The sequence below is a fragment of the Silene latifolia genome, chromosome 1 (genome assembly GCF_048544455.1).
Source record: "Silene latifolia isolate original U9 population chromosome 1, ASM4854445v1, whole genome shotgun sequence".
NCBI lineage: Eukaryota > Viridiplantae > Streptophyta > Magnoliopsida > Caryophyllales > Caryophyllaceae > Silene > Silene latifolia.
The window spans coordinates 9,665,814-9,691,120 of NC_133526.1; the positions used below are offsets into that span (position 1 = coordinate 9,665,814).

The 25,307-nt window shown below is 39.8% G+C and overlaps 1 protein-coding gene across 1 annotated transcript; it reads left to right on the plus strand.

The window, feature by feature from the left end:
- The first annotated feature begins 482 nt into the window (after positions 1 to 482).
- Positions 483 to 16,416, plus strand: LOC141597399 (lysine-specific demethylase JMJ26-like). The gene is made up of 13 exons (XM_074417856.1): positions 483 to 1,711; positions 1,813 to 1,928; positions 2,462 to 2,561; positions 2,646 to 2,787; positions 3,245 to 3,308; positions 3,399 to 4,197; positions 5,196 to 5,525; positions 14,246 to 14,755; positions 14,884 to 14,956; positions 15,101 to 15,186; positions 15,398 to 15,517; positions 15,630 to 15,719; positions 16,038 to 16,416. The coding sequence occupies exons 1-12, from the start codon at positions 941 to 943 to the stop codon at positions 15,717 to 15,719; spliced, it is 3,201 nt and encodes a 1,066-aa protein (XP_074273957.1). The 5' UTR covers positions 483 to 940; the 3' UTR covers positions 16,038 to 16,416.
- Positions 16,417 to 25,307: the final 8,891 nt, after the last annotated feature.

Below are 25,307 nucleotides of genomic sequence, written 5' to 3' on the forward strand. Positions count from 1 at the left end.
GTTAATCAAGAAACTTACTTTTCTAGGAACTTCAATTTCATGGGAATTAAGTTCCTGCATCCAATTCGGGTGAATTTAGCAAAGGTGTTTGGTTGCTCATGTAGGTATTAAATTCCATGGTAACTTCCAATGAACTGAGAACTTCTAATTACTCAATTTCCCAAAAAATATGGCAACCAAACAACCCAGGTTTTGCAATTCATGGGATTTTTCAATTCATGTGTTATTCAAGTGTCAACCAAACAACCCCTTACACTCAAAAATTACATTAGTTCAAAGTGTATTAACATGACTCTTTAAATGCAAAAGAGTTGTCAAAACACACAATTATAATCGAAATAACTATCAAAATCAGACACTTTAACAAACATTCACATAAAACTAACCGCATGAATGCAAACAACGTAAAAAAAAAAGAAAATTTAGATATACGCAACCTGTTCATATAATTATATCAACATCGCAAAACTGCTGTACTGCTGAAATGCTAATCACACCACACTACTGCAGAAAAACGCTGATAAAAATGGTTCAGATATACGCAACCTTAATCTGAACCGAATTGACATCAATACTGAGTTGCTGACAGCAAAGAGTACAAGCATAGGATTTAATTTTAGAAACAAAAACTATATTAGAGTATCTATCTAGTCGAAAATCCATCGTTGCAGCCCACAGTAATGCTTGAAGTTTGAATTGCGTGCAGAAACAAATCTCTTTTCATCTTCAAAAATCAAAATCTCTCCATATTTAGTCAGTTTCAGTTCAATAGTCATCACGCATTAATTCCAATCCATCTTTTTGGCGGGATCTTTTCGAATTCTTCCCCCTTTTTTCTCGTTACCTTTCCCTATATATCAACCCTCAAACCCTAATTCCCCTTTTTACATATACCCTTTCTCTTTCTCTCTCTAATATTAACCCTAATTAGAAAAAAATAATGGAAACAAAGATTGAAGAAAATTCAAATTCAAATTCAATGGAAATGGTTGATGATGATATCAAGCGAAAAACCGAAGTAATTGCCAAAGTTTATGAGAGGAAAAGGGCGAAAAACAAAGATGGTAATGGTAATGGTAATCCTTCTGCTGTTGTAATTCCCAAATTAGAAAACGGAAATCAAGATATTGAAGAAGACTCTAATAAGAAGGGTAAGATTGCTGACGATCCTGCTGTTTTAATCCCTAAAGAAGAAAACGGAATTGAAGAACATAGAGAAAACCCTAAAGAGGAAGATGATGAAATTACCGATAAAGGTGAAGCAGAGAGCAAGGGAAATGAAGAGATTTTGGGTGATGGTGATTTGGGGAGGAAACGACCTCGTAGATGTGCCGCAAAGGGGTTAAATCCTGAAGTAATTGCTTATTTCGATGATGACGACGAGGAGCAGAAGAGGGCGAGACGGCGAAAAGGAGGAAGGAAGACGAAGGTGACTGGTGATGAAGCTGGGGAGACAAGTAATGTGAAGAAAAAGGATACAAAGAAGAAAGTCAAGGAAAGCACACCAGGTGTTTCTGAAAATGATGAAGCTGAAGACACTGGTAAAGCGAAGAAAAATATTAAGAAGAAAGTCAAGGAGAGCACACCAGGTGTTTCTGAAAACGATGTTGATAAAGATGATGATGGTGTTAATGAAAGGAGTAGGAGGAGTGCTGGCGCGGTCTCATACTCGGAGAAAACCAATAAGAAAAGTTTCATTTTTGATGAGAATGTATGTATGATACGGAGTAATTTTATTATAAGATTAGTCTTTTTGTTTGTGTTAATTGAGTTTCATGAATGTGATGAATTGTTTGTACGTATGGTTGACAGGGGATTAAGATTGATTCTACAATGTGTCACCAGTGCCAGAGGAATGACAAGGGTAGAGTGGTTAGGTGCACCAAGTGTAAAACCAAGCGCTATTGCGTTCACTGCATCGGAAATTGGTTTGTCATCTTACTCTCTTTTTTGCTTCTACTAATTGTATTTTGGTAGATGTTTATTTGTTTAATGTTCTTATGTGATATGTTGCTTTAACCATGTTTTGTAATCTGCAATTTTTAGGAATGAATCGTTTTCTGGAGGAGTTATGCGTTGTAGGAAGTAAAATTTACATGGTGCTGTTTTCGTAAAGAACACTTCTGGTGCTTATTTGTAATTGTTTTCTAATGTTGTTAAGGCTGTTTCATTGTGAATGGTGGATTTGTGTCTTTCTATTAAGTGAGCATTTTTCTATGCATACAATTCAACCATCTCACATTGCTAATCTCAACGTTTCGAGATAAGCATTTTAAGACTTGTTTGCTAATAGTATGCATCAATTATGTTACTTTGCCTCACATTCTTGCTTTTCCAGTCCCTTTTGTTTAGTATCATTAGATAAGCTGTTAGTTTGGCTTATCAAATTACCTGTGTATATGAATAGATTTCTCCTTAGTATGCATGTTGCAATTCTAATGATGCTAATTGTATCAAGCAGGTATCCACGAATGACAGAGGATCAGATTGCTGAAGCCTGCCCAGTTTGCCTTCACAATTGCAATTGCAAGGCTTGCTTGCGTATGGTGGGGCCTGTCAAGGTGCATTCTCCAGCTTAGCCATGATATCTTGTTTTCTTTATAGATAATTATAATTGAAATTGACATGTAGATTGACTTGTGCAGAATGTCATGGGCGGTAAATTTAAAATTAGTGTTGAAGAAAATATTGAGCACTCCAAAAAGCTATTGAGGACTATTTTACCACTTCTGAAGCAAATTAATAAGGAACAGATGTTGGAGAAGGAAATTGAAGCCAATATTCATGGTATAATTGGTGCTGGTTATGGCTATGTATTCAACATTTCCGCATTTTTCTGTCCTAGCGATTGCCCTCTATTGGCCATATGTGCGGTTATGGCCTCTTATTGTTGATGCATTGCTATATTTTCTTTTTGTGCCAGTAGACGCTAAAATTTGTCTCAGTGAAACTTGTTGTAATGCCTGGGGTTCAAAATGTTTCTTGTATGTTCTGTGTGTGAAACTTGTTATTAATATTAGAGTAGAACATTCATTCCCTGAAAATAGATTTGTATTGATGACGATATATGACCACTAATTTTAATGATTGGGTTTCAGTACCGAGTTAGAACTTTGCATGTAGGCCCATCTCATACTCTGCTGCACTAATGTCCATATATATTTCCTTTGTTTGTCTCAATATGGATTAATTTTAGACTTGGTACCTGTTTAAGTGTTTATATAATTGGTTTCCGTCCATGTAGGTGTTCCAGTTACTGAATTCAACATTCCAATGGCAGATTGCAGCAGAGACGAGCGTGTATTCTGGTAAATCTCACACGTTACTAAAATTTTGTTTTATTAGTTGATGACACTTATTTACCTCTTTTAGGCCTGAATTTTTCTTCTGTTGTGCAGTAACAACTGCAAAACTTCCATTTTCGATTTCCACAGAAGTTGCCCTTCTTGTACATATGATTTGTGTCTCGCTTGTTGCCGGGACATTCGTGCTGGACAGCTAAAGGATTACGAAGAAGTTATTATTGAGTTTGTTGACCCAGGTTTTGAATATTTGCATGGCGGTAAAGCTGCCCCATCACAGACTAAACACCCAAGGTCAGCTAGAAAAAATAGGAGTCAAGGGGGGACTGCCCAATCGGATAGCGTGAGTGGAAGCGATGATGTTCCTAAGTTTCATCCTGATGATAAAAACAAGGCAAAGGCTGAATGGAAAGCAGATGAAAGGGGCAGGATACTGTGTGCACCACGCGAATTAGAAGGGTGCGGCAGCCAAATTCTTCAGTTGAGGTCTATCTTGTCTGAAGACCGGGTTTCAGGGTTAATTAATACAGTAGAAAAAATTGTAACTGGTTCTGGAAAGGAAAGTCTAGCTGAAGCCTTTAATTTATCTTCATGTTCTGATTCATCACCTGATGGTGTTTCAGAATGTAATATGCGAAAATGTGCCTCAAGAGAGGGTAGCAAGGACAATTATTTGTATTGTCCAGATGCAAGGGATATTCAGCAGGGAGACTTGAAGCATTTCCAGAAACATTGGGCTCAGGGAGAACCCGTAATTGTACGAAGTGTTCTGGAAACTACCCCTGGTTTAAGTTGGGAACCATTAGTCATGTGGCGTGCTGTTCGTCAAATTAAGAATCTGAATCATTCTACGCTACTGGATGTGAAAGCTATTTCTTGCTTGGAGTGGTGTGAGGTGAATACTTAAACCTTTTGCTTGCTTTGTATGTTCTTTTTTCATTATTAAATTTGTTAAAGCCTGTTTCCCGCATTCCCCGTCTCCAGTTACCAGCAATAGTATTCTTATTGGTGTTTGTTGAACCTGGCTCTATGATCTGATAGGTGTCTAGTTGTGTGTTTGCTATGGCCAGTAATATTTTTTAGATGCTTTCATGTAATTAATATGCACTTAGTTAGACTTGTGAAAGAAACTCAAACGCGTAGGCTAATTAGACTGAAAAGATGTGTTGGATTAGAAGGTAGCAACTGAGATATACATGTACTATAAGTTTAAGTTTATATTTACTTGGCATAAATAGTGGACGCAGATGCTCCCTTTACCAAATTATCTTTTTCAAAACTGTAGCTTAATATTGACTCAATATGGAGCAAATCTAAACCATGGTGAATCTGGAATGATTGACTTGAACCCCGTTTGAACAACCCTATTTCAACCTGGTATATTCCCTCCATTGTTTATTTATATCATGTGAAAGGAACAAAAAGGACAAGAATGACAGATTAGTTATATTTTCCTTGTTTTTAACTTTGGTTTGATATAACTCATGGTTCTTGTATCCCATGATGAAATCCGTACCCTGACACAGTTGGACTCTTAAAAGACATTAAACAAACTAAACTCAAATTGGACCACCCTCTATGACATATGGAGCAAATATGAACCATGATGAATCTGAAATGATTGCCTAGAACCCTAGTTCTAGGAATAGTTACATCCATTTAAATTTGCCTAAAGTAAATAGTCTGATTGCTTAAGAAGTCTAGATATTACATGACTCTTAACATTATAAGATTCATACTACTGCCTTTGCGTTCCTCAGTCCTATTTTTTGTCAGTTTTTGGCGTTTCTGTGTCAATATTGTTTTGACTTCCCTTATTTAACATTTTCATCATTTGCTCTTTTGCATCTATCAAGTCCACCACTAATAGCCTGACTGTTTATTCTACTGTAGGTCGATATCAATGTTCACAAGTTTTTTACGGGGTATACAACAGGACACTTTGATCAATTGGATTGGCCCCTCGTATTAAAATTGAAAGATTGGCCACCGGATGGTATGTTTGAGGAGCGTTTGCCTCGCCATGGTGCTGAATTCATTAGAGCATTGCCATTTAAAGAGTATATGCATCCCAGGGATGGAGTTCTGAATCTAGCTGCCAAGTGGCCTCCAGGTTACCTGAAGCCTGACATGGGCCCAAAAACTTATATTGCATATGGTTTCTCTCAAGAGCTAGGCCGTGGCGATTCAGTTACAAAGCTTCATTGTGATATGTCGGATGCGGTATGCCCATTTCTGATCTTTAATTTTTTGCTGATTATTTTAAGTAATATGTGAAAACTGAATAGTTTTTAACTTTTTTGCCACATTACTTGTGAAACAATTTCAATGGAAATATCGGCTTGGCAACAGGGGAACTGTGCAGTTGCTCAAAAAATGAGTAATTCTTTCGACTTCAAACACCTATTGCTATAAGATCTGTATTACTTGCCCCGGAATTACACGATCTCAACACTTAGGCATGTTATTTTAGGAGGTAGTATTATATGACTAAAAGAAGTGGCATGTGGACATAAATTCAAATAAACTAACATAAGCAAAGTCTAACTCAACTCGCCTATACCTCCCTCACAACTCCACTTCATGTGCTTACAACCTATACCTACACCTACACCTACACCTACACCTACACCTACACCTACACCTACACCTACACCTACACCTACACCTACACCTACACTTACACTTCACTCCGAACACGTTATATAAACCCACCTTTGACACCTCATCCCTCCCGCCTCTTATCCGTTAATGTTGGGAGGGGGTAGGAAGGAGACAAACATATGCGTTAAGGGGATGGGACTAGTCTTGTTAAAACATGACCCGACCTGGTTTTTAGGGTCGAAGACCCGTAAACCTTGACCCGCGACCCAAAATGACCTAAACCTGAAATGATGAGTTATTTTAGGGTTGAAAGTTTGAAACCCCACCCGACCCGTTGGACCTGATGTATAAAAAATAACTCAAGAATATTTTTAAAATAATATTATTTTTATATTATATTTGAACAATGAATATAAAAAGTGTTTTTTCTAAATAATGTCCAAATATATTATAATTGTCATTATGGTTCGGAATGAAAATTATTTATCAAAATGGTGTCCAACTAGATTCGGGAATTCCAAACCAATCACTTAAACACCAGTTTCACCCATCACCCTCATTCTCTCATCTCACCTATTGCCTATCACAACCGCAACGCCACCTTAATCTCCCCTACCACCACCGTCCACCCCAATTATCTCCCACCATTCCCACCACCGTAATCCCACCCGACCAGTCCCCTTCACAGCCACCTCATCACAAAAAAATTCCTCGAAAATTACCAACCACCACATCTTGTATGACTGCCTCCTTCTCTGTCGTCCCTTAGGCTACCACCAGAATTTTGCTACTCCAGCAAAGTCCACCCTTGTTTCCGGCGACGATAGCCCATCTCCAGGTGGTTGTTTTTGTGGCCCTTTTAAATTTATAAAGTGTGGGCCCCATGATTGGAAAATGATGAGATTAGCATGTGGGAATTGCAAAAAATAAGAAGGTGATGGAGAAAGAGGGAAAACGGTGTAAAGGAATTAGAATTGTCGTAATGAATTGTTTGATACTGGAGTTGGATGTTGGTTTTAGTTTTATCAATTTTTGTATTTTGAACAAATAGATAGAGAATTATTTACTCATTTGTATCACATTGTCCTTGTATCAGTGTATGATTTACTTTACGATGAATTGGTGATTGTTGTTAAGACTGCTATCAACTTGAGCAGATCTGGGAGTCCCGACACATTTAAAAGCTCGATGGTGGATGGAGGTCGTCGTCGGAGGCGTTGACGAGGTAGAGTGTTGGTGGGTGTGGTCGGCTGGGTAGAGGCAGTGGTGGGGGAAGGGGGTGAGGGGTACGCCCCTGGCGGTGACACTATCGTGGGGTGAGAGAATGCATGTGGTATGAAAATGGTGTTGGATTAGATCTTAGGTTTGGATATTCCCAAGCCTAGTTGGACACCATTTTGATGAATAATTTTCATTCCTACCAAAATGATAATTATTTTATTTTTAAACACTATTTTAATAAAACATTCATATAAAAATAATTATTTTAATATTTCTTATTAAAAAACATTTTAAAATCAAATTTGTATAACCACTCGTTCCACCATAACACCTACGACAAACAACCATGAATTCCACCTTCTCACCACTCAACATCCCCATAATCAATTACTCTCACATCCCTCCGTCTCAATACTAACATCACCAATGATTTCACCATCGATGGCAGTGGCAATTCCGATAGTTCACAAGATGGAAAGAAAAGGAGATCGAGGTGGTCCGATCCCCACGATCGATATCACTGGACCTCCTCGTGGAGGCGAGAGTCACCCCTCAGGTGATGAGAACTCTCACCAGCTTTTTTGTCCTCGTTACCCCACATCCCAAAAAGTGTTATGGATAGATACCCAAACCATCTTAACCAACGACTACCTTGGAATGTTCAGGGAGTAGGGAGCGCGGCGTTTTTATTAATGTTAAAAGAAATCATTCGGATTAATAAACTGCAAGTTTTAGCCTTGGTTGAAACGCATTTGAGTGGGACTGCCGCTCAACAAGTTTGTGATAGAATTAATTATGGAGGAGCAACTCGTGTTGATGCTGAAGGTTTTAGTGGGAGGATTTGGTTGTTTTGGCGTCCAGAAGAAGTGACTGTCACCCCATTAATTCACAATCCGCAACATATTACGGTTGAAATTACAAGGGTTCTGGAGATTCCGTGGTTTTATACAGCGGCTTATGCGAGTCCCGACTCTACCAAAAAAGAAGAGTTATGGAGGGACCTCGAAACGTTTGCTGCTTCTCACAACCGTCTTTGGTTGGCGATGGGAGATTTCAATGACTCCAGATTTATTCATGAACGAAATGGTAGCACCGAAAGTATGAGGCGAAGATGTGAGAAATTCAATTCGTGACTTGAATCTAATGAGTGGATGGATCTTGATTATACCGGACCAGATTACACATGGGCGCGGGGTAATATAGTGGATACAAGGAAATGGGCAAGATTAGATAGAGCGATTTGTAATTCTTCCTGGAGAATTATGTTTGCGGAAGGTTCTCTTCGTCATTTGATGCAAAACCAATATGACCATTGTCCTATCTTAGTTAATACGAATGGTTTTGCTCCGTTACCAGCCATGCTCAAGCCGTTTCGTTTCCAAGCAACGTGGATGTGTCATAATAAATTCTCGGAATTTGTTAAGGCCAATTGGAAAAATGACCAGCCATTAATTCCGTTTGTTTATGAGTTTGCAAATTCATTACAAGACTGGAATAGAAATGTCTTTGGTAATATTTTTGAGCGTAAAAGGAGCTTGGAAAGGAGACTTTAAGGCGTGCTAAAGAAAATATCCAGAGGTGGGATGAATTTTTTGTTTAAATACGAATGGAAGCTTAAGCAACAACGGGAAGAGGTTCGCAAACAAGAAGAGCTTTTATGGTTTCAGAAGTCTAGGATAGAAGCTAAATGTGATGGCGATAGAAATACAAGATTTTTCCATCTTAGTACCATAGTACGTAGGAAGCACAATCGTATTGAAGGTTTATAAAATGCTTAAGGTCAATGGGTATGGAATTGCAAAGAGGTGTAAAACATAGTTTTGAACTTTTTTAAAAATTCCTTCGCTGGTCAAGTCTCAACCATTAATTTGGAGGGGTTGACGAGTGGTTTATTTCCGGAACTAACATTGGCAGGAAGTGAGGACGTGGGAAACTTGACCGGAATTACTGATGTGCGGAAATCTAGTGTGCGCTTAATCTAATGTCACTGTATAAGGCTCCTGGTCCGGATGGTTTCCAAGCCATCTTTTATCAGTCACAATGGGAAACGGTGTGACCTAGCCTGTGTCGAATGATACTTAAAGTACTACATGAAGACGAATTTCAGAACGAGCCGCGATGGTCCTTTCCTAACCCATCTATTTTACGCTGACGATATCATTTTGTTTGGCAAAGCCACGGTAGAACAAGCTAAGGTCATTACGCAAGTCTTGGATGCGTTTTGTGCTGCCTCAGGTTTGAACAAATCGAAAGTTTATTTCTGATAATGAATGAAATTGACAAATCGCAAGTCCTTTTGAAGAGTGAGGGATTGAACAAATCGCAAGTCCTTTTGAAAAAATCGCATGTCCTTTTGAAGAGGGAGGGATTGAAGTTGAAATTGACAAGTATCCCGAGCTCTATTTTTCACGGTTTTGGGCCACCTCCAAAAATGAGGTCCAATTCCAATTCCGTCTAAGAACACATTCTATTTTCCGGCCTAAGACTCTTCTATGATGAGTTTAGAGCCTTTTTGCCTAGGATATTAAGTCTTGAAGAGAATTAAATTTGGTGCAAAAGAGAACAAACAGCCCGGTGGTCCAATGGGCACGGTTTTGGAGAGAAGTACAACCATCGCTTTCAAGCTTTCTTCTTTTGTCTAGGCAAGCTTAAAAGACCTTTTTGCTGCAATTTTGGGTCTTATACTCCTTAGGGACGTGCCCCACCAACTGCCAAGATGTCCTTATAAGATAAATAAGTAAAGCATGCCAAAGGAAGTTTGTACAATTACCAACAATCCTCTTTATGTCATTTGTCTTTATTTTTCAGCTTTGTAAGGCCATATGAGCCATTTTTCTTGGAGTATTAGGAGACTCTTTTGAGCCCTTAGATGCTACCTTAGTTGTAGGGCTAGGATTGTAACAAGGACTCTATTTAAGGAGCTCTCATCTCATGTAAAAAATCAGATTTGAGTGAATTAAAATATGAGTTTGAAACTGAAGTTTTCAATCAACTTTCTTCTTGTTTAGTGCGGAAAACCCCTTTGTTTGAGGCAGAATTAGCTCTTGCTTTGTGATCTTCAGTTTAATTCCAAGGCTTAAACCTGCTTCGTGATTTAGTTTAAGTCATATCCCGGTTACTTGTTCTTGTTTCGTGTCAAAACAGTCCCAAAGTTTCTGTTTTCGTTGCTTTAAGTCCTTGTGAAAATTGTTATTTGAATGTTTACTTCAGAAGCATTTAAATTACAATCTTATTTCCATTACTTTCATTCAAATTAATCAAGTTAATTAGGGTCTTATTTTCGTCCAAAAGAGGTTGTTTCGTGCCTTGGTTTGATTGAGTCGTTTGTTAGCTTTAAATCTGCCCTTGTGTTGTTTGTTGGTCCTTAAAACAGGCCATTCAAGTGTCCAAATCGAGTCCATTATTGAGTCTAAATTAAGCTGTAATTCTTGGTCATAAGTGTTGCTCTAAATCGTGACTATTCCCCAAGATTACACTCCAAAGTTACACTCCAAGGAGTGGTAATTAGAGCAAGGTTTTTAACACATTCCACCTTGTGTTAAGTCTTGGAAGAGTCTTTTCTTTGTAATATCATTCAAAACACAAATGAGGAGAGACTTGCCAGAATTGAAACACAAGTCACTCAACTTTCTCAACTTTTTGAAAAATGTGACTTGATATTGGATTCCTTTAATGCTATCATGGCTAACATTCCAACACCACCAAGAGGAAGAGGACAACCACCACGAGGCAGGGGAAGAGGTCGTGTTATTTGGGGAAGAGGGAGAGGCCGAGATGAACAAGGGTCCAAGATGAAGAGCTTTACTCGGATTCGGAGGGTTCCATGGCCGAGGCTTTTCAACAAGAGCACAATAAAGATGTTAAGGTAGAAATTCCTGATTTCTATAGTAGTCTAAACCCCGATGATTTGTTGGATTGACTTAGAACCATTGAAAGAGTTTTTGAGTTTAAAGATTATTCGGATAGCAAATCTTTCAAAGTTGCAATCTTGAAACTCAAAGGCTATGCTTCTCTTTGGTATGAAAACTTGAAAAATCAGAGAAGAAGAGATGGTAAAGAGGCTATTAAGTCATCGTCTAAGTTGAAAAAGAAGCTTAAAGATAAGTTTGTGCCTAGAGACTACACTCAAGACATGTTTATTAGGCTTACTCAACTTAAACAAGACCAACAACCCATTGAGTCTTACCTTAGAGACTTTGAACAATTAACCTTGCAATGTGAAGTCAATGAACAACCCCAACAAAAGATTGCTAGGTTTATTGAGGGTTTGAATTTTAAGATTGCTAGTAAGGTAAGAATGCATCAAGTGTTGTCCTTTGAGGAGGCCGTGAACCTATCTTTGAGAGTTGAGAAATTGGGAAAGGGGAGAGCTACCGCCATAAAAACAGCCGCCAAAACAGCCCCTACTCCACCCAAACCGAGGCCAAGGTTGATGAACCAACCCCTCAAAACAAACCTTCCACTCTTGACAAAGGCAAAGCACCCATGAGCTCACACAAAAACACCACATCTTTGAAGAAATGTTATCAATATCAAGGCTTTGGTCACTTTGCTAACCAATGTCCAAACAAGAGAGCACTTAGTAGCTTTGAGGTAGTGCACTGGGGTGAGGATGAAATACTTTGCTTACCAATTTAGTACACTTTGTTTCTAACATTTAGTTTCTTGCTCAATATCTTCTTAAATACCAGCAACATCAATTGTGGATCAAAGACTAAGGCTGAATCTGTCTAATAAGGAAAAACATATGTATACAACACACACTTACCTCCGATGATAAGTTATGATGATAAGTTACATAGAGCAGTAAAAAAACATATATACGCGAATCTTACCAACAATCGCAATGGATTGCAATGGGGGTGCAATTCTAAGAGCAAGATGAAAAAGGGAATCACACACATGTGGCAACAAAAGTGGAGCTTTCAGGGGAAAGCCAAAAGCATTACCACTTCACTTACAAAGATATTTGTATAGTATAAAGTTGTATAAAATTTTTTAAAAGAATTGAAAAAAATGAGTTTCATCTTGTTGGATACCATTTTTTCATAGAAATGATTTAAGATATATAAGAGTTTACGTCTAATGATTATAATTAAGACACGATAGTCAAGGCAATACTTGCTTTGGAGTAAAGTGGTCAAGCAAATCGAAGAAGGCAAAGCTCTAAATGTTGATAATGTTATGAAGATGGAAAACCAAAATTACATATTGTCATTGAAAAGGTAAGAGACAATTCTTTCTTTAAAAGGTCTTACTTAGATTCACTTTCAAAAGCATTAGGCTATACCATTTTAGGTGTAACCCTTGGAAAGAGAGGAGGGGGGAAAGGGAATTTTGAACGAATCTTTTTCCCCCTTGGCTAACACTAGAAAACATGAAATCTATATGACAAAATTCGTTTAGTCAAATATCATTGACAACAGATTCAAAGCAAGAAGGGCGGATGAGGTTCAAAGTTATTTGAATGAAAAATCAGTTTTGAATATAGTCTAAGGGACTACTCAAGACACTGTCATATAGCCAAGCCTTTTGCCAAGCTTAATTGCTGAGAGTTTTGTTCGAATATCTCAAGTTCTTTCTCTAAATTTATGATTATATATGGACGGATATAATGCAAAAGAACTTATAGATTGTTCGCTATATATTATCTAAGGCAAGAGTCTTAAAAACTAGCAATGCCTTATCATGCAAGGGGAATGCTTAACTTCAAAAATTCACATCTCAAATAACTATTGTCTAAATCTCACGATTTTAATGTTTTTAAAAGCTATGGAGGTTGAATCATATGTATATCCTATGTTGCTCGTGCTAGGATGGAACTGTCCTCCATGGATTTGTGTCAAAGTGTCGGACTCGGCTATGATATGAAACAAATTCATGTTTATGGTCTAAAATGAAATGTCTGAATGTCCCATCCATGTCACGAATGTCTAGCTGTGGAGGTTGAATCATCTGACTTGTCATCACTAAACATGGCATATGTTTGGGAGAGAAAAGCTATTAATCTTTAGCGTCAATTTGACATAAGATGGGCTTAGAACTGGGTAGAGTATAGCCTGCACATGTTTGGGGTTAATGCAAGGGAAATACTATCAATCGAAGCTTCATATCTAATGATCTAGACCTTTTTTTTTTTTTTTTCCTTTGTGATTACAACTACAAATAAAAGTCAATTGATGTAACTTTTGTTGAAGAATTCATGTTTTAAAAATGCATTGAAGTTAAAGAGGTATTGTGTCTCGAAGTTGGTCCAGGATCATGAATGTGTTTTAAAGTTCCACTCTTTCTCTCTATGCATATAAATGGTATTTCTGTCTTTTAACCTAACCTTCTTTCATTCCTAATATGATGTCAAATGATCCAAAGTCGTTCTTGAGGGAATGGATGAAAGAGGGAAGAAGAGAAAACAATGTGAACTTGGTCCTTTTTGAGGAAGTACTAACGTTTTATTATCTTTTTGCAAATGAATGGACCATGAAGTTAGCTGGGATCATATTAAGCTCATATTTCTACAAACCAATGGGATTTGGGTCTTGCATATCAATTTTCTCATCATAGTTTCCTAATGCTGTTTTATTATGACCTTTGATGGTGTTCGTCGGATCACTAGTTCAGTGTTAGTTATTCATGTATTCTTCTAAAAAGGGAGCACTGCCATTGTATAAATCTGATTTGTGATGATAATTGAACAAAAATTGTCGCTTATACAAAACTTTTTCTTTTTTCGACTTTTTTTCCTTTGTAGCGCGATTATGTAAATGTTTATGGCATTCATATTCTTTTTCTGTTTTTCAATTCGGTCCTTTTGAATGCTCCTCAAAATCTCGGAAATTTCTCACAAAACAAGCCTTTGTTACCCCATTGTCACAAAATGTCATTTACCCCCATTTTTACGTAGCACAACCACTTTCCAATCCGATTTTTAAAACCATGTATGAGTATATATATCAATGTAAAAGGCCCTATTGTGCCTTATGAAATAAAGTATAATAGTATATAGTTCATCCTCATGATGCATATTGAAAGAGGCAGTATTGTTTTGCACCGTGAATTGTATTGCTTTTGAGTTGTTTTTCTGTTAGTTACTAATTGCAGTTTCTTTTGGCTTAATTTAGGTTAATATATTGACACATACTGCTGAAGTTACCTTGAAACCTGAGAAACTGAAGGCTATTTCCGCTTTAAAAAAGCAGCACTCTGCACAAGACCAAAGGGAAATCTTTGATAAGGTGCTCCATGAAAATTGTGGTGGAGAAATAAAATCACCAGGTTTATCGGATGAAGTGGAAAATCATGCTACTGACCGAGGGTCTGATGGGCTGTGTGAGACCCAATCTTGTTTGAGCAATAAGTCAACAATCTTAACCCAATTGGATGACAGTAGTGGATGCTCAAAGGCAAACATAGTAGATGGCGAAACAGATCTAGGCATTGAAGGAGATGATCCTGATAATATTTTTGGCAATGAAGCATCTGTTTGTCCTTCTATGGAAGTTGAAAGTTCAGAGCCTAGTGGAGGTGCTCTTTGGGATATTTTCCGAAGAGAGGATATCCCTAAGCTAGAAGATTTTTTGAAGGCCCACTATCGAGAGTTTAGGCACACTTATTGTGCACCACTAAAAGAGGCAAGTTTAAGGCTACGTGTTAAATTTATTTATTTTTGATTAAATTAAGTACATTTTGTGAAGTCCATAAGTTGGTGGAAATGTCATATAGGGGATTAATTATTTGTGCTACCTTTTAAATGTGTTAGGTCATTCACCCTATTCATGATCAAACGTTCTACCTACTTGAAGAACACAAAAGGAAACTGAAAGAGGAATATGGTACGTGCATGACGATTTTAGGCATGATAGCATGAATTTATCAACTGTTTTCTTGCCCAGCCTTGTTTCGTCTTTTACTCATTTATATTGTGAAACCTTGCTCCCAGTTCTGCTTTTTGAATCTGAATCCTATCCTGTCTTTAGGAATTGAGCCTTGGACATTTGTTCAAAATCTTGGAGAAGCGGTCTTAATTCCCGTTGGCTGTCCTCATCAAGTTAGGAACTTGAAGGTACCATTGGCTTCCATGATCAGTTTTTTAACCAAATAGGGTCTGTGATTGCTTCAGTTATGGTCGCCATGTTATGGTTCAAACAATCTTTTATTTGGAAGTGGGTTTCTATGCTTTGCTGCTAGTAAAGTAACAAGTTTTTAATTGTTTTCTTTACGCGGTTGATGTTTTGCGGCCTACTGATTTTTTTTACTTTTTTTTTTTTTAACAGTCCTGCATAAAAGTGGCTCTTGATTTTGTGTCTCCTGAAAATACTCAAGAGTGTATGCGGCTATCAGAGGAATTTCGTCTTCTGCCTCAAAACCACAGGGCAAAGGAGGATAAGTTGGAGGTACATTCATCACGCTTTGTCACAATGTAGTCGTTCCCTTGTTGCCCTTTTGCCAGGATTAGAAATAGAACAAATATTTCTGGAGAGGGATTTAATGCCCTTTTCTATGTAGGTGAAAAAGATGACTATATTTGCTGCAGAGAAGGCTGTGGAAGATATTCTGAAGTTAGGAAAAAAAAGCCCAAAGCTAAAGCCTTCTTAAGTAAGCTTCTATTTTTATTTTATCTGCAGGACTCGATTTACTACTAAATGACTGATTACACCTTCTGTTATGCGTTATAAAGCTTGCGTTAGTTGACAGCGTGTGTATTATACTGGTTTATTTTTATGAACATCCATCTGTCAAGACTTCAACCACTCTAAATCATCACATTTTGAAATGATGTTCTATTTGGTGGGTCATGGGTGTTGGTAGTAGATGAACATTTGTCGTCAAGTTCGCAAATTTATTCATCACTATTAGCTTTTTTTACTCGAGAGGCAAAAATATATTTCCAAAAAAGTGTATTTCTGTTTGCAGGTTATGGTTACAAAAGGCGAGCAACTCTGCTAAACGGCCAGGCATCGTGTGTTGACTCCCGTCATGCTACTGAAGTGGTATTTTTTTTTTGGACATTTACCTATGTCTTACTACATGGTAAAGTACATATCCTAACTAAGGAGTCGAATGTGGCTTAATAAGATGTCTGATTTTGTAAAGATGGAAGCAGTAACGCTATGGGCGCCTTTTGTTTTGGTCTTGGCCTAATGGCAGGTTGTAGGCTTGTAAGTACTTGGTGATTGGTGAAGTAGATTGTGGAATAATTAGATGCATGTGATCAATGTTTTTAGTACTGATACCTCCATGAATGGCATGAATCATTACTGTGACCAGGTTATGCAGGAATCACATTTGCTCATGTTAGCCAATTCCTAACTAATACCGAGTCCTGAACTTCTTGGTATCTTGTCAATGTTCTCCATTTTCGGCCAATCTATCCTCTATAAATGAAGGTTTTTTCAATGACAGAGGTCGTGGAGTCTGGAAAGACGGTAGGGCTGTGGGGAATAACAGATTTAGCCATTTATGTGGCTGGCTAACTGCATCTGGTATCAGAGCACTACATAACTCGCAAATTGTAATGATTGTAGCACTGGATTGCTTAACTTATAATCCTTATATTGGTATACCATATTACTTCGCTTAAAATATGACCCTCAAATACATCTCTCTCTCTTATATCACAACTCTGAAAAAATAGTCATGTACTCTTGTGTAATTTTGTACGAGTTTAAAATTAGTACACCTTTGAGTGAATATATACTGAGGATATGACATGTAAAGTTGGCCAAGTGTCAAGATAAGGCATCAAAGGTATGAGCGAAGGTGAATTAGCGAAGTTCTGTAGCAACTCTCATGATATACCTGTTAAGTAATTTGCGTCATGACTCTTTAAATGAAAAAGAGCTATCAAAGACCACAATGTTTACTGTTAAAACAAGACATCATAATCGCCGCCATTCACATAGAAACTAATTGACCTGCTCATACAGTTTATATCAATATTGCGAAACTTCTACTCTACTGAAATGCTAATCATAAAACTCCTTGTTTTAAGTTTCTAACCATAAGTCTATTTTAAGAGGGATATATTCGTTTAAATTTAAAACAGGGTGAAATAATAAGATGAAATACATGTCACCTACCTAGATAAAAAACAAGGTTTTTTTTTTTAACCTACCTAGATAAAAAAAAAGTTTTTTTTTTTTTTTTTTTTTTATCGTAGCTAGACATTATACTCTTATCTATGAAAGATGTAGATATTTAACTCAAAAACGGATAGTGCAGGTCTTGGGAATTTGTGTTTCACCATCAAAATCTCTTCATATTTAGCAGGTTTCATTTTTTTTTTTTTTTTTTTTTTTGGGGGAAAAAATACTTATATTAAATCAATTTCCGCTAGTGCCAAAATAGCACCCGGATAATTTTCAACATACACCACTTCCGTATTAGCTGATGAACATAATCTAGCCGCATGGTGCGCAACCGTATTCCCACCCCGTCTAACATGCGAAAACAAACACGACGAAAACAAAGAAACAAAAGAGCAAATATCAGAAATACAAAGACCAGTCGGATTCCTTGAGAAACTCCTCTTCTTAGCAGCATTGATAACTCCCAGCGCATCACTCTCCACCACAACATTCTCCCAGCCACCTTGCCTCGCCAACTCTAGGCCAAAACTGACCGCCTTTGCTTCTGCCACCTCCGGAGTCCACCCTCCTCGCTCCCTACGACACCCAACCATCAAAACCTCCCCGAGAGCATTCCTTAGAATCCTTACCACTGCCCCCAAACCCACCTCTCCGTCATCAAACACTGCCGCATCCGTATTAATCTTCACTCTCCCTTGGGATGGCCGCACCCAGGCATCATTCGGATGGTGCCCCTGCTCATTACGACTTCCTCTACCTTCCAGCGTAAAAGTGGAGTAGTCTTCCACCATTCTAATGAAACCCGTCAAGACAAGGATGTGGTTAGGCGTATCTCCTTCAAACACCCGTGCATTTCGCATATACCACACCGCCCATACCATAGCCAAATACCTTCGCAACTCCGGCCTATCCAACCTCTCCCACACCCACACCAACCACTGAACACCCGACTCCCTTGGCGCTTCACTATTAAGGACGGCAAACTCACTGCTCTCCCACACAGCTCTTACCCACTCGCACTCCAGAAAGGCATGGATGACGGTCTCCTCTGCCACCCCACACACGCCGCAAATTGGGTCAGGGGCACAGTGGCGGTGGGCCAAATTAGCTTTCACTCCTAGCAGATTTGCACTTACCCTCCACACGAAATGAGCCAGTTTTGGTGGGACTTGAAGCTTCCAAATCCGCTGCCACCAGCTAGTAACCCCATCCCCCACATTGAGGTTCGCAACCGGAGAGTAAGATTGTTTCCCGAACCAATAGCCCGACCTAACGGAGTAGGACCCATATTTATTCGGCCACCAATAGATTTGATCATCCGTCTCTCCCCGGCTTAAAGGCAGGCTTAGGATTGCTTTAGCTTCTTCCGGCAAAAACAGCTCATTGATATAGTCTACCTTCCAAACCGCCCTTTCGCCATCAATTAGCTCATCCACTGTCATTCCCGGATCCGCTTCGATATTTGGAGCTAGGAATTTCGTACCTCCTTCGCCAGGGACCCAAGCATCCTCCCACACCTTAACCATTCGGCCACTCCCTATCCTCCACCTTATGCCATCCAAAATCAGCGGCTTGGCATTCCACATACTTCGCCACGTAAAGCTCGGGTCAAAACCACGCCTAGCTTCCAGAACCGTGTTGTTTTTAAAGTATCTTGCTTTAAGCACCCGACTCACCAACGATTCCGGGAAAACCATCAACCGCCATACTTGTTTAGCAAGTAGTGCTTGGTTAAAGACCCGCATATCCCGAAACCCCATTCCTCCAAGACTTTTCGGCTGGCACATCTTATCCCACGCCCACCAATGCAGCTTCCTCTCCCCCGCCTTCGAACCCCACCAGAAACGGGCCATCACCGAATGCATCTCCTCAATAATTCCCTCCGGAATGGCGAATAGGCTCATCATGTAAGTTGGAATAGCCTGGGCAATGGCTTTAATCACTGTCTCCTTTCCCGGAAAGGAGAGCATGCGCTCCTTCCACCCCTGCATTTTCTTCCACATACGGTCCTTCAACCCCGCAAAAATAGCTTTCTTCGACTTACCAATGATAGTTGGGAGACCCAGGTACTTCTCATAACGCTCCACCTCACGCACACCAAGGGTACTAATGATATTATTCCTGCATTGTATCGTCACCTTTTTGCTAAAAAATACCTCTGACTTAGCATAATTAATTTTCTGCCCTGATGCTCTCTCGTATTGGCTGATAATATCAGCTATGGCAGAGCATTCCCTAACATTTGCTCGCGCAAAAAGGATACAATCGTCCGCAAAGAATAAGTGGGACACCCTCGGCGCCTCCCTGCACACCCGAAAGCCATGAATACGACCCTCTTCCGCTGCCCTCCTAATCATCAAAGAGAAAGCATCAGCACATAAGAGAAAAAGGTAAGGTGATATCGGGTCCCCTTGCCTCAATTCCCGACTCGGAGTCACGCTATCTGAGGCCTTACCATTAACCAGGAAAGCATGTGAGACCGTGGACACACAGGACATTACCCGTCTCCGCCAATGCACCGAGAACCCCATCTGCCGCATCACCACGTCAAGAAACCCCCACTCCACTTTGTCGTAGGCCTTACTCATATCTAATTTAAGAGCCACACTCCCAGCCCGTCCCTCCCCCCTCGCTTCATCGCATGGAAAGATTCAAACGCAATTAAGACATTATCCGTTATAAGCCTCCCCGGTGTAAAGGCGCTTTGGTTTTCCGAGATAACCTCATTCAAACACCCCTTCAACCTATTAGCTAATGTTTTAGAGATTATTTTATAGAGCACGTTACACAAGCTAATAGGTCTATACTCCGTAATTCTTCGTGATTCGGAACACTTCGGTATAAGCACCACATTAGTTCTATTTACCTCCGTCAGACTTGTCCTCCCTACCCACCAATCCCGCACAAAAGCACACACATTCCTTCCCACCACATCCCAGTAACGTTGGTAAAAAAGAGTCGTCATCCCGTCAGGGCCAGGCGCCTTTTGGGGGTGCATCTGGAACAAGGCTTCTTTAATCTCCTCATCGCTCACATCCTTATCAAAAACCACATTCATCTCCGGGGTTATAACCTCATCCATAGCAGCCGCTACATTCTCCATGTTAGCCGGATTACTCGACTCAAATAAACCCCCGAAATAATTCTCAATCACCCCTCTCACCTCTTCCTCTTTATCCCTCCACCGACCCTCATCATCCTCAAGACCCACAATTTTGTTTCTCTTCCTCCGCTGCTTCGCTTTGTGATGGAAATAAGAAGTGTTCTTGTCTCCATCCTTCAGCTCCAACCTTCTCGCCCTCGTATACCAGTACGACTCCACCTGGTATCGTAGCTGCTCGATTTCCTTAACCACCTCCCGGCAATGGGCCAGCATGTCCCCCGACGGGGGTCGTCTTTGCCACCGCCCCAACTCCTCCTCCTTCTCCTTAAGCCTCCTCTTAACGTCACCGAACTGGACCTTAGCCCAACTCTTTAGCTCCCCTGCCACTCGTTGCGCCTTCTCTTCCACCCCTCCAATTCCCTCCCTCTCACACGCCTCTTTCACCACCCTTACACACTCTTCCTCCGCCGCCCAAAATGGTTCAAACTTGAACCCCCGGTAACCCCCCACTCGCTCTCCCCTCACCACCTCCTGTGACAGCAACAAAGCCGCGTGATCTGACGCGTACAGCGGGTAAGTACGCACCACTGACCCAGGGAAGGATGAGCACCACTCCTCGGTTGCAATAACCCTATCCAACCTTTCCCTCACAAAAGTGGACACCTGCAACCCCCTTTGCCACGTAAATTTATTCCCTTTATACCCCAAATCCCGAAAACCACACACATCCATCGTCTCACGGAAGGCATCCATCATCCTCTCACTCCTCACACTACCCCCCTCCTTCTCATGAGGACTCCGAATTTCATTAAAGTCGCCAAAGAGAACCAGCGGGACAGTACACGACTCACGTATCCTCAGAAGCAAGCTCCATGTCTTGTGTTTATTTTCGGTCTCGGGCCAACCATAGATACCAGCCGCTCTCCAACTAACCTCCCCGTTTGCATCCTTCACATCCACCAACACATGATTTTTATCATACACTACCAACTCCGCATTAATATCCTTCCACCAGAATCCTAACCCCCCAGACCTTCCACGACTTCCCATACACAAACCAGACGAAAAACCACATTTACTCCTAATTCTATACAACTCCGACGCACTAATCATCGTCTCCATAACAAAGACGATGTTCGGGCCCTCCCTCCAGCACCAGTCGCTGAGGGTTCCCACTGTCAGGGGATTGCCCAACCCCTGACAGTTCCAGCTAAATATTTTCATTGTTGTTCGCGGTGTCGGTCTTCGCCGACATCCGCTACTTCCATGTTAGATGATTCATCAACCAAACCTTCACACCACCTTTTACTCCTCTCCCCGGGACCCAGCTGATCAGTGTTCCATACTTCCCCATCCCCACTTCTCTTCAGCCCCCCTGAACCCCCACTTACTTGCACACCTCTACCACCCTCCTCGTTACTGATCACCCCTTTCTTAACCTTCAGCTTTCGTCTAGTCTCTTGCCCACTCGCCGCTTCCCTCGCCTTCTCCCCTCCATCCACGGAGGCATTACCTTCTTCTGCCACCTGCGTACATCTTCTCGCCCCCCCCCATCCACAGCACTCCTCTTAGCAGCACATGTCGGACTGCCCATTTCCTTTTGATCAGATTGCCTGGCTATCGAGACACCCCTCAACATCTCCACCATCTTGCTCAACTCTTCCTCCTCCACATGACCCACCTCCTCAGTCTCTTTGAATAATTTTTTCGCACAACTCCCATCCTCCTCCATACCTCTTTGCGAAACCCTGGCCACCTTCCAAAGGGATGCCCTCAGCCAATCACCAAACTTTATGCCCTCCCCCACCGGTCCCTTCCTCTCACCACAGTCCTTTTCCCCATGACCGACATGCCCACAAACATAGCAATAAATGGGAAGACTCTCATAAGAAACCCTAACCTTCCACTGCTTCCCATTCCTCATCCTCATCGTTATCGAATCCACTAAAGCTTTACGTACGTCAATAACTACTTTAATGCGCATAGATCTGTTAATCGACGGGTTTACCGAATTATTAACTTCCACAAAGGTCCCAATAGAGTTTCCAATATTAATAGCATTCTCCAAATTTAGCCGCCCCACAATAGGGAGATCATAAACCCTCACCCAAATTGGAGAAAAAAAACAAGGGTACCTCATTCGGAATCATGTCATCACGAAGATCCGCCATGATAAGCACATTCCTATCAAAGTGCCAGGGTTGCTCCTCCAAAACCCGCTGCTTGTCCGCCATACTATTGAACTTGAAAGTGACCAACTTCTTCTGCTTGTCCACAACCTCCCCAACCACCCCTTCCTTCGTCTTCCATCCGTTGCACATTGTATCAATAAAAGCCTTCATGTTAACGTGCTGTTCGGTCCAAAGACGTCCTACTACACACAGCTGCGCAGCCGGTTCCTTTTCCTCATCTTCCACAACCCATTCTAATTCTATATTCCTCTCCGTCCCATCCTCCACCCCCCTTGTACCACCAAAGTATCAGATTGGTTTAGATCTACGTCCCTGCTTGAAGACGCCATTAAAGAAGCCCTACCCACGAAACACTACTCTCGAAGAGAAAGTTGCCACATAAATCTAGAGAATAAAAGAGAATAAAACGAGGAAAAACGAAGAAAGAACCTGCAGAAAGCAGGCAAAACCTAGGATTGTCAAACACTAGGGGCGGGCCCTCCCAAGGAAAACCTAGAGGGAACTCCTACTTGTCTCTCTAGTTAACTGTCAGTCCTTTTAAATGTGTAAATTGTCATCTAGTGAGGATCGAACCCATGACCTCTTGGTTGGAGTACCCTCACTATTACCACTATGACACATTCATCTTGTTTTTAAAGGGGTGCAACACGAGGCCTTCCCAGTAGTCCTGAGTTACTAAATCCCGTTGATTTTTTTGGCGGGATCTTTTCGAATTCTTTCCCCTTTGTTCTCGTTATCAATACTATATATTAATTCCAGAAACCAAGGGACTTCAATGTAATTAAAGTAAGTTATACAAATTAATTATACTATATAGTTTTAAATCACTAGCACCGTGTGATGGACCCGATTAAGGGATCTCAATGCAAATATTATATAGTTTGGTTAAAATTAAATTATATAGAAGTTTGGTAATTTTCCTAAATATTTGTAGGAGACTAAAACATGGTCAATTTCCTTAAAATAAACCAATTAATTAAGATGATCAATTTCCTTAAAAGAAAATAATTAATTAAGATGGTCAATTTCAATGATACTAAGAGAAAGAAGATGCTTGGTAATTTTCCAAAATATTTATAGAAAACTAGAAGATGGTCAATTTCCTTAAAATAAAATAATTAATTAGTATCAACATGCACACTTATGGTATTAATTATTATCATCATAAAATTATATATTAAATTTAAAATTTATGCAATTTTATTAAGCTTTATAGTTTATTAGATGTATTAATTATTTGGGTTATTTAATGAGAATAATCCAAATTAAGCCCTATCTTCCCCATTTAATCCAACCTATTGATTATCCTATATTAATCTAATCTTTCCTATCATTTAACTTATTTTACACCCGTCTTAATTTTGACCGGTTACAACCTGTTAACCTCTATTATTATCAGGTTTTTCATCTTTATTGAACATTAACCCCTTCTTCTTCTTTTTCCATTACTCACCTTCTTCTTCGCTCTATCTCATGCCAAGCCTCAAGCCACCACCAAACGACCACCACCTCGCTGATGCGCCATCCACCCCTCAGGTTCTTCATCCTTCGACCAGGTACACTTAAACCAGCCCCTTCAGGTCAGCCTCGTCGCTTACTGATACGACCGACTCTTCATTATGACCTCCATCGTCGCTCCCTGATACGACATTGCCATCTCCGGCCACATTCACCAAAACCCCAAACGCTACAAACCCTAACCCCCAAATGCGTTTGATTGCAACTTTCGAATTTCAAGTCGAATCTGGAAAATTTATTGAAGTGTTGGGTTGACATTGAAGGTATGTTAAGGGCAAATTCTGATGGAAATTTAGAAAGGATTCATTTGAACGAAATTATGGGTTCTTTGTTTCCGTTTTTTCTGCCAATTTGAGACGAAATTTTATGGGTTTCCAAGCTTGGAAATTAGGTTCAAATTTCTGGGTAAAATTGAGGTGCTACCAATTCAATTGGTTCGAATTTCTGAGCAAAGCGAGGTGTTATCGGATGGTGGCTGCATGATGGTTGTTGTCGTGGCGTAGTGGTGGGTTTTGTGGGGAAATGGTGATGGATCTGTGATTGTGGTGGACAAAGTTTGGTGTTTGGTAATGGTGGAATTACAAGAAAGAAGAGGTTTATTCAGTATGAATGGGTTTGATGTTTGTTTTGTAATAAACAAAGCCTAAAGGAAAAAAAAAAAAGTGTTTTAACATGAAGGGGTAACCTGTTTAACAGGTTGCCTTTCCAAAGTATCAATATGAGTTAAATGATAGGAAAGATCAGATTAATATGGGATAATCAATATGTTGGATTAAATGAGGAAGATGAGGCTTAGTTTGGATTATTCTCATTAAATAACCCTAATTATTTTAACATACAATACAAAAATATAATATAAGTAGGTTATAAATAATTCAAGTTAGATTTCAAGTTATATTATCCTCTTAAAATTGCATGCTTAAGTAGTAAAAGTAATTTCGTCAGTAATATGAAAGTAATCACCCATCTGAATAGTAAAAGTAACAATATTATCAGCGAGATTAGTGAAAGTGGTAGAAACAACAACGGGAGTAGTAAAATAATCAATATTAATTCGGCAATAGTATAAGTAACAACAATTACGACGGGAGTAGTGAAATTATCAATATTAATGCGGCAGTCGTGATAATAACAATAATTACGGCGGAAGTAGCGAAAGAAACAATGATTACAGGCAAGTAGTGACATGTTATTACTATTGTTTTATTAATAAGAGTAAAATATTAATAGCGGGAGTAGTGAATTTGCCTCAACATTTATTTCATCGTAATTTTAGGATATG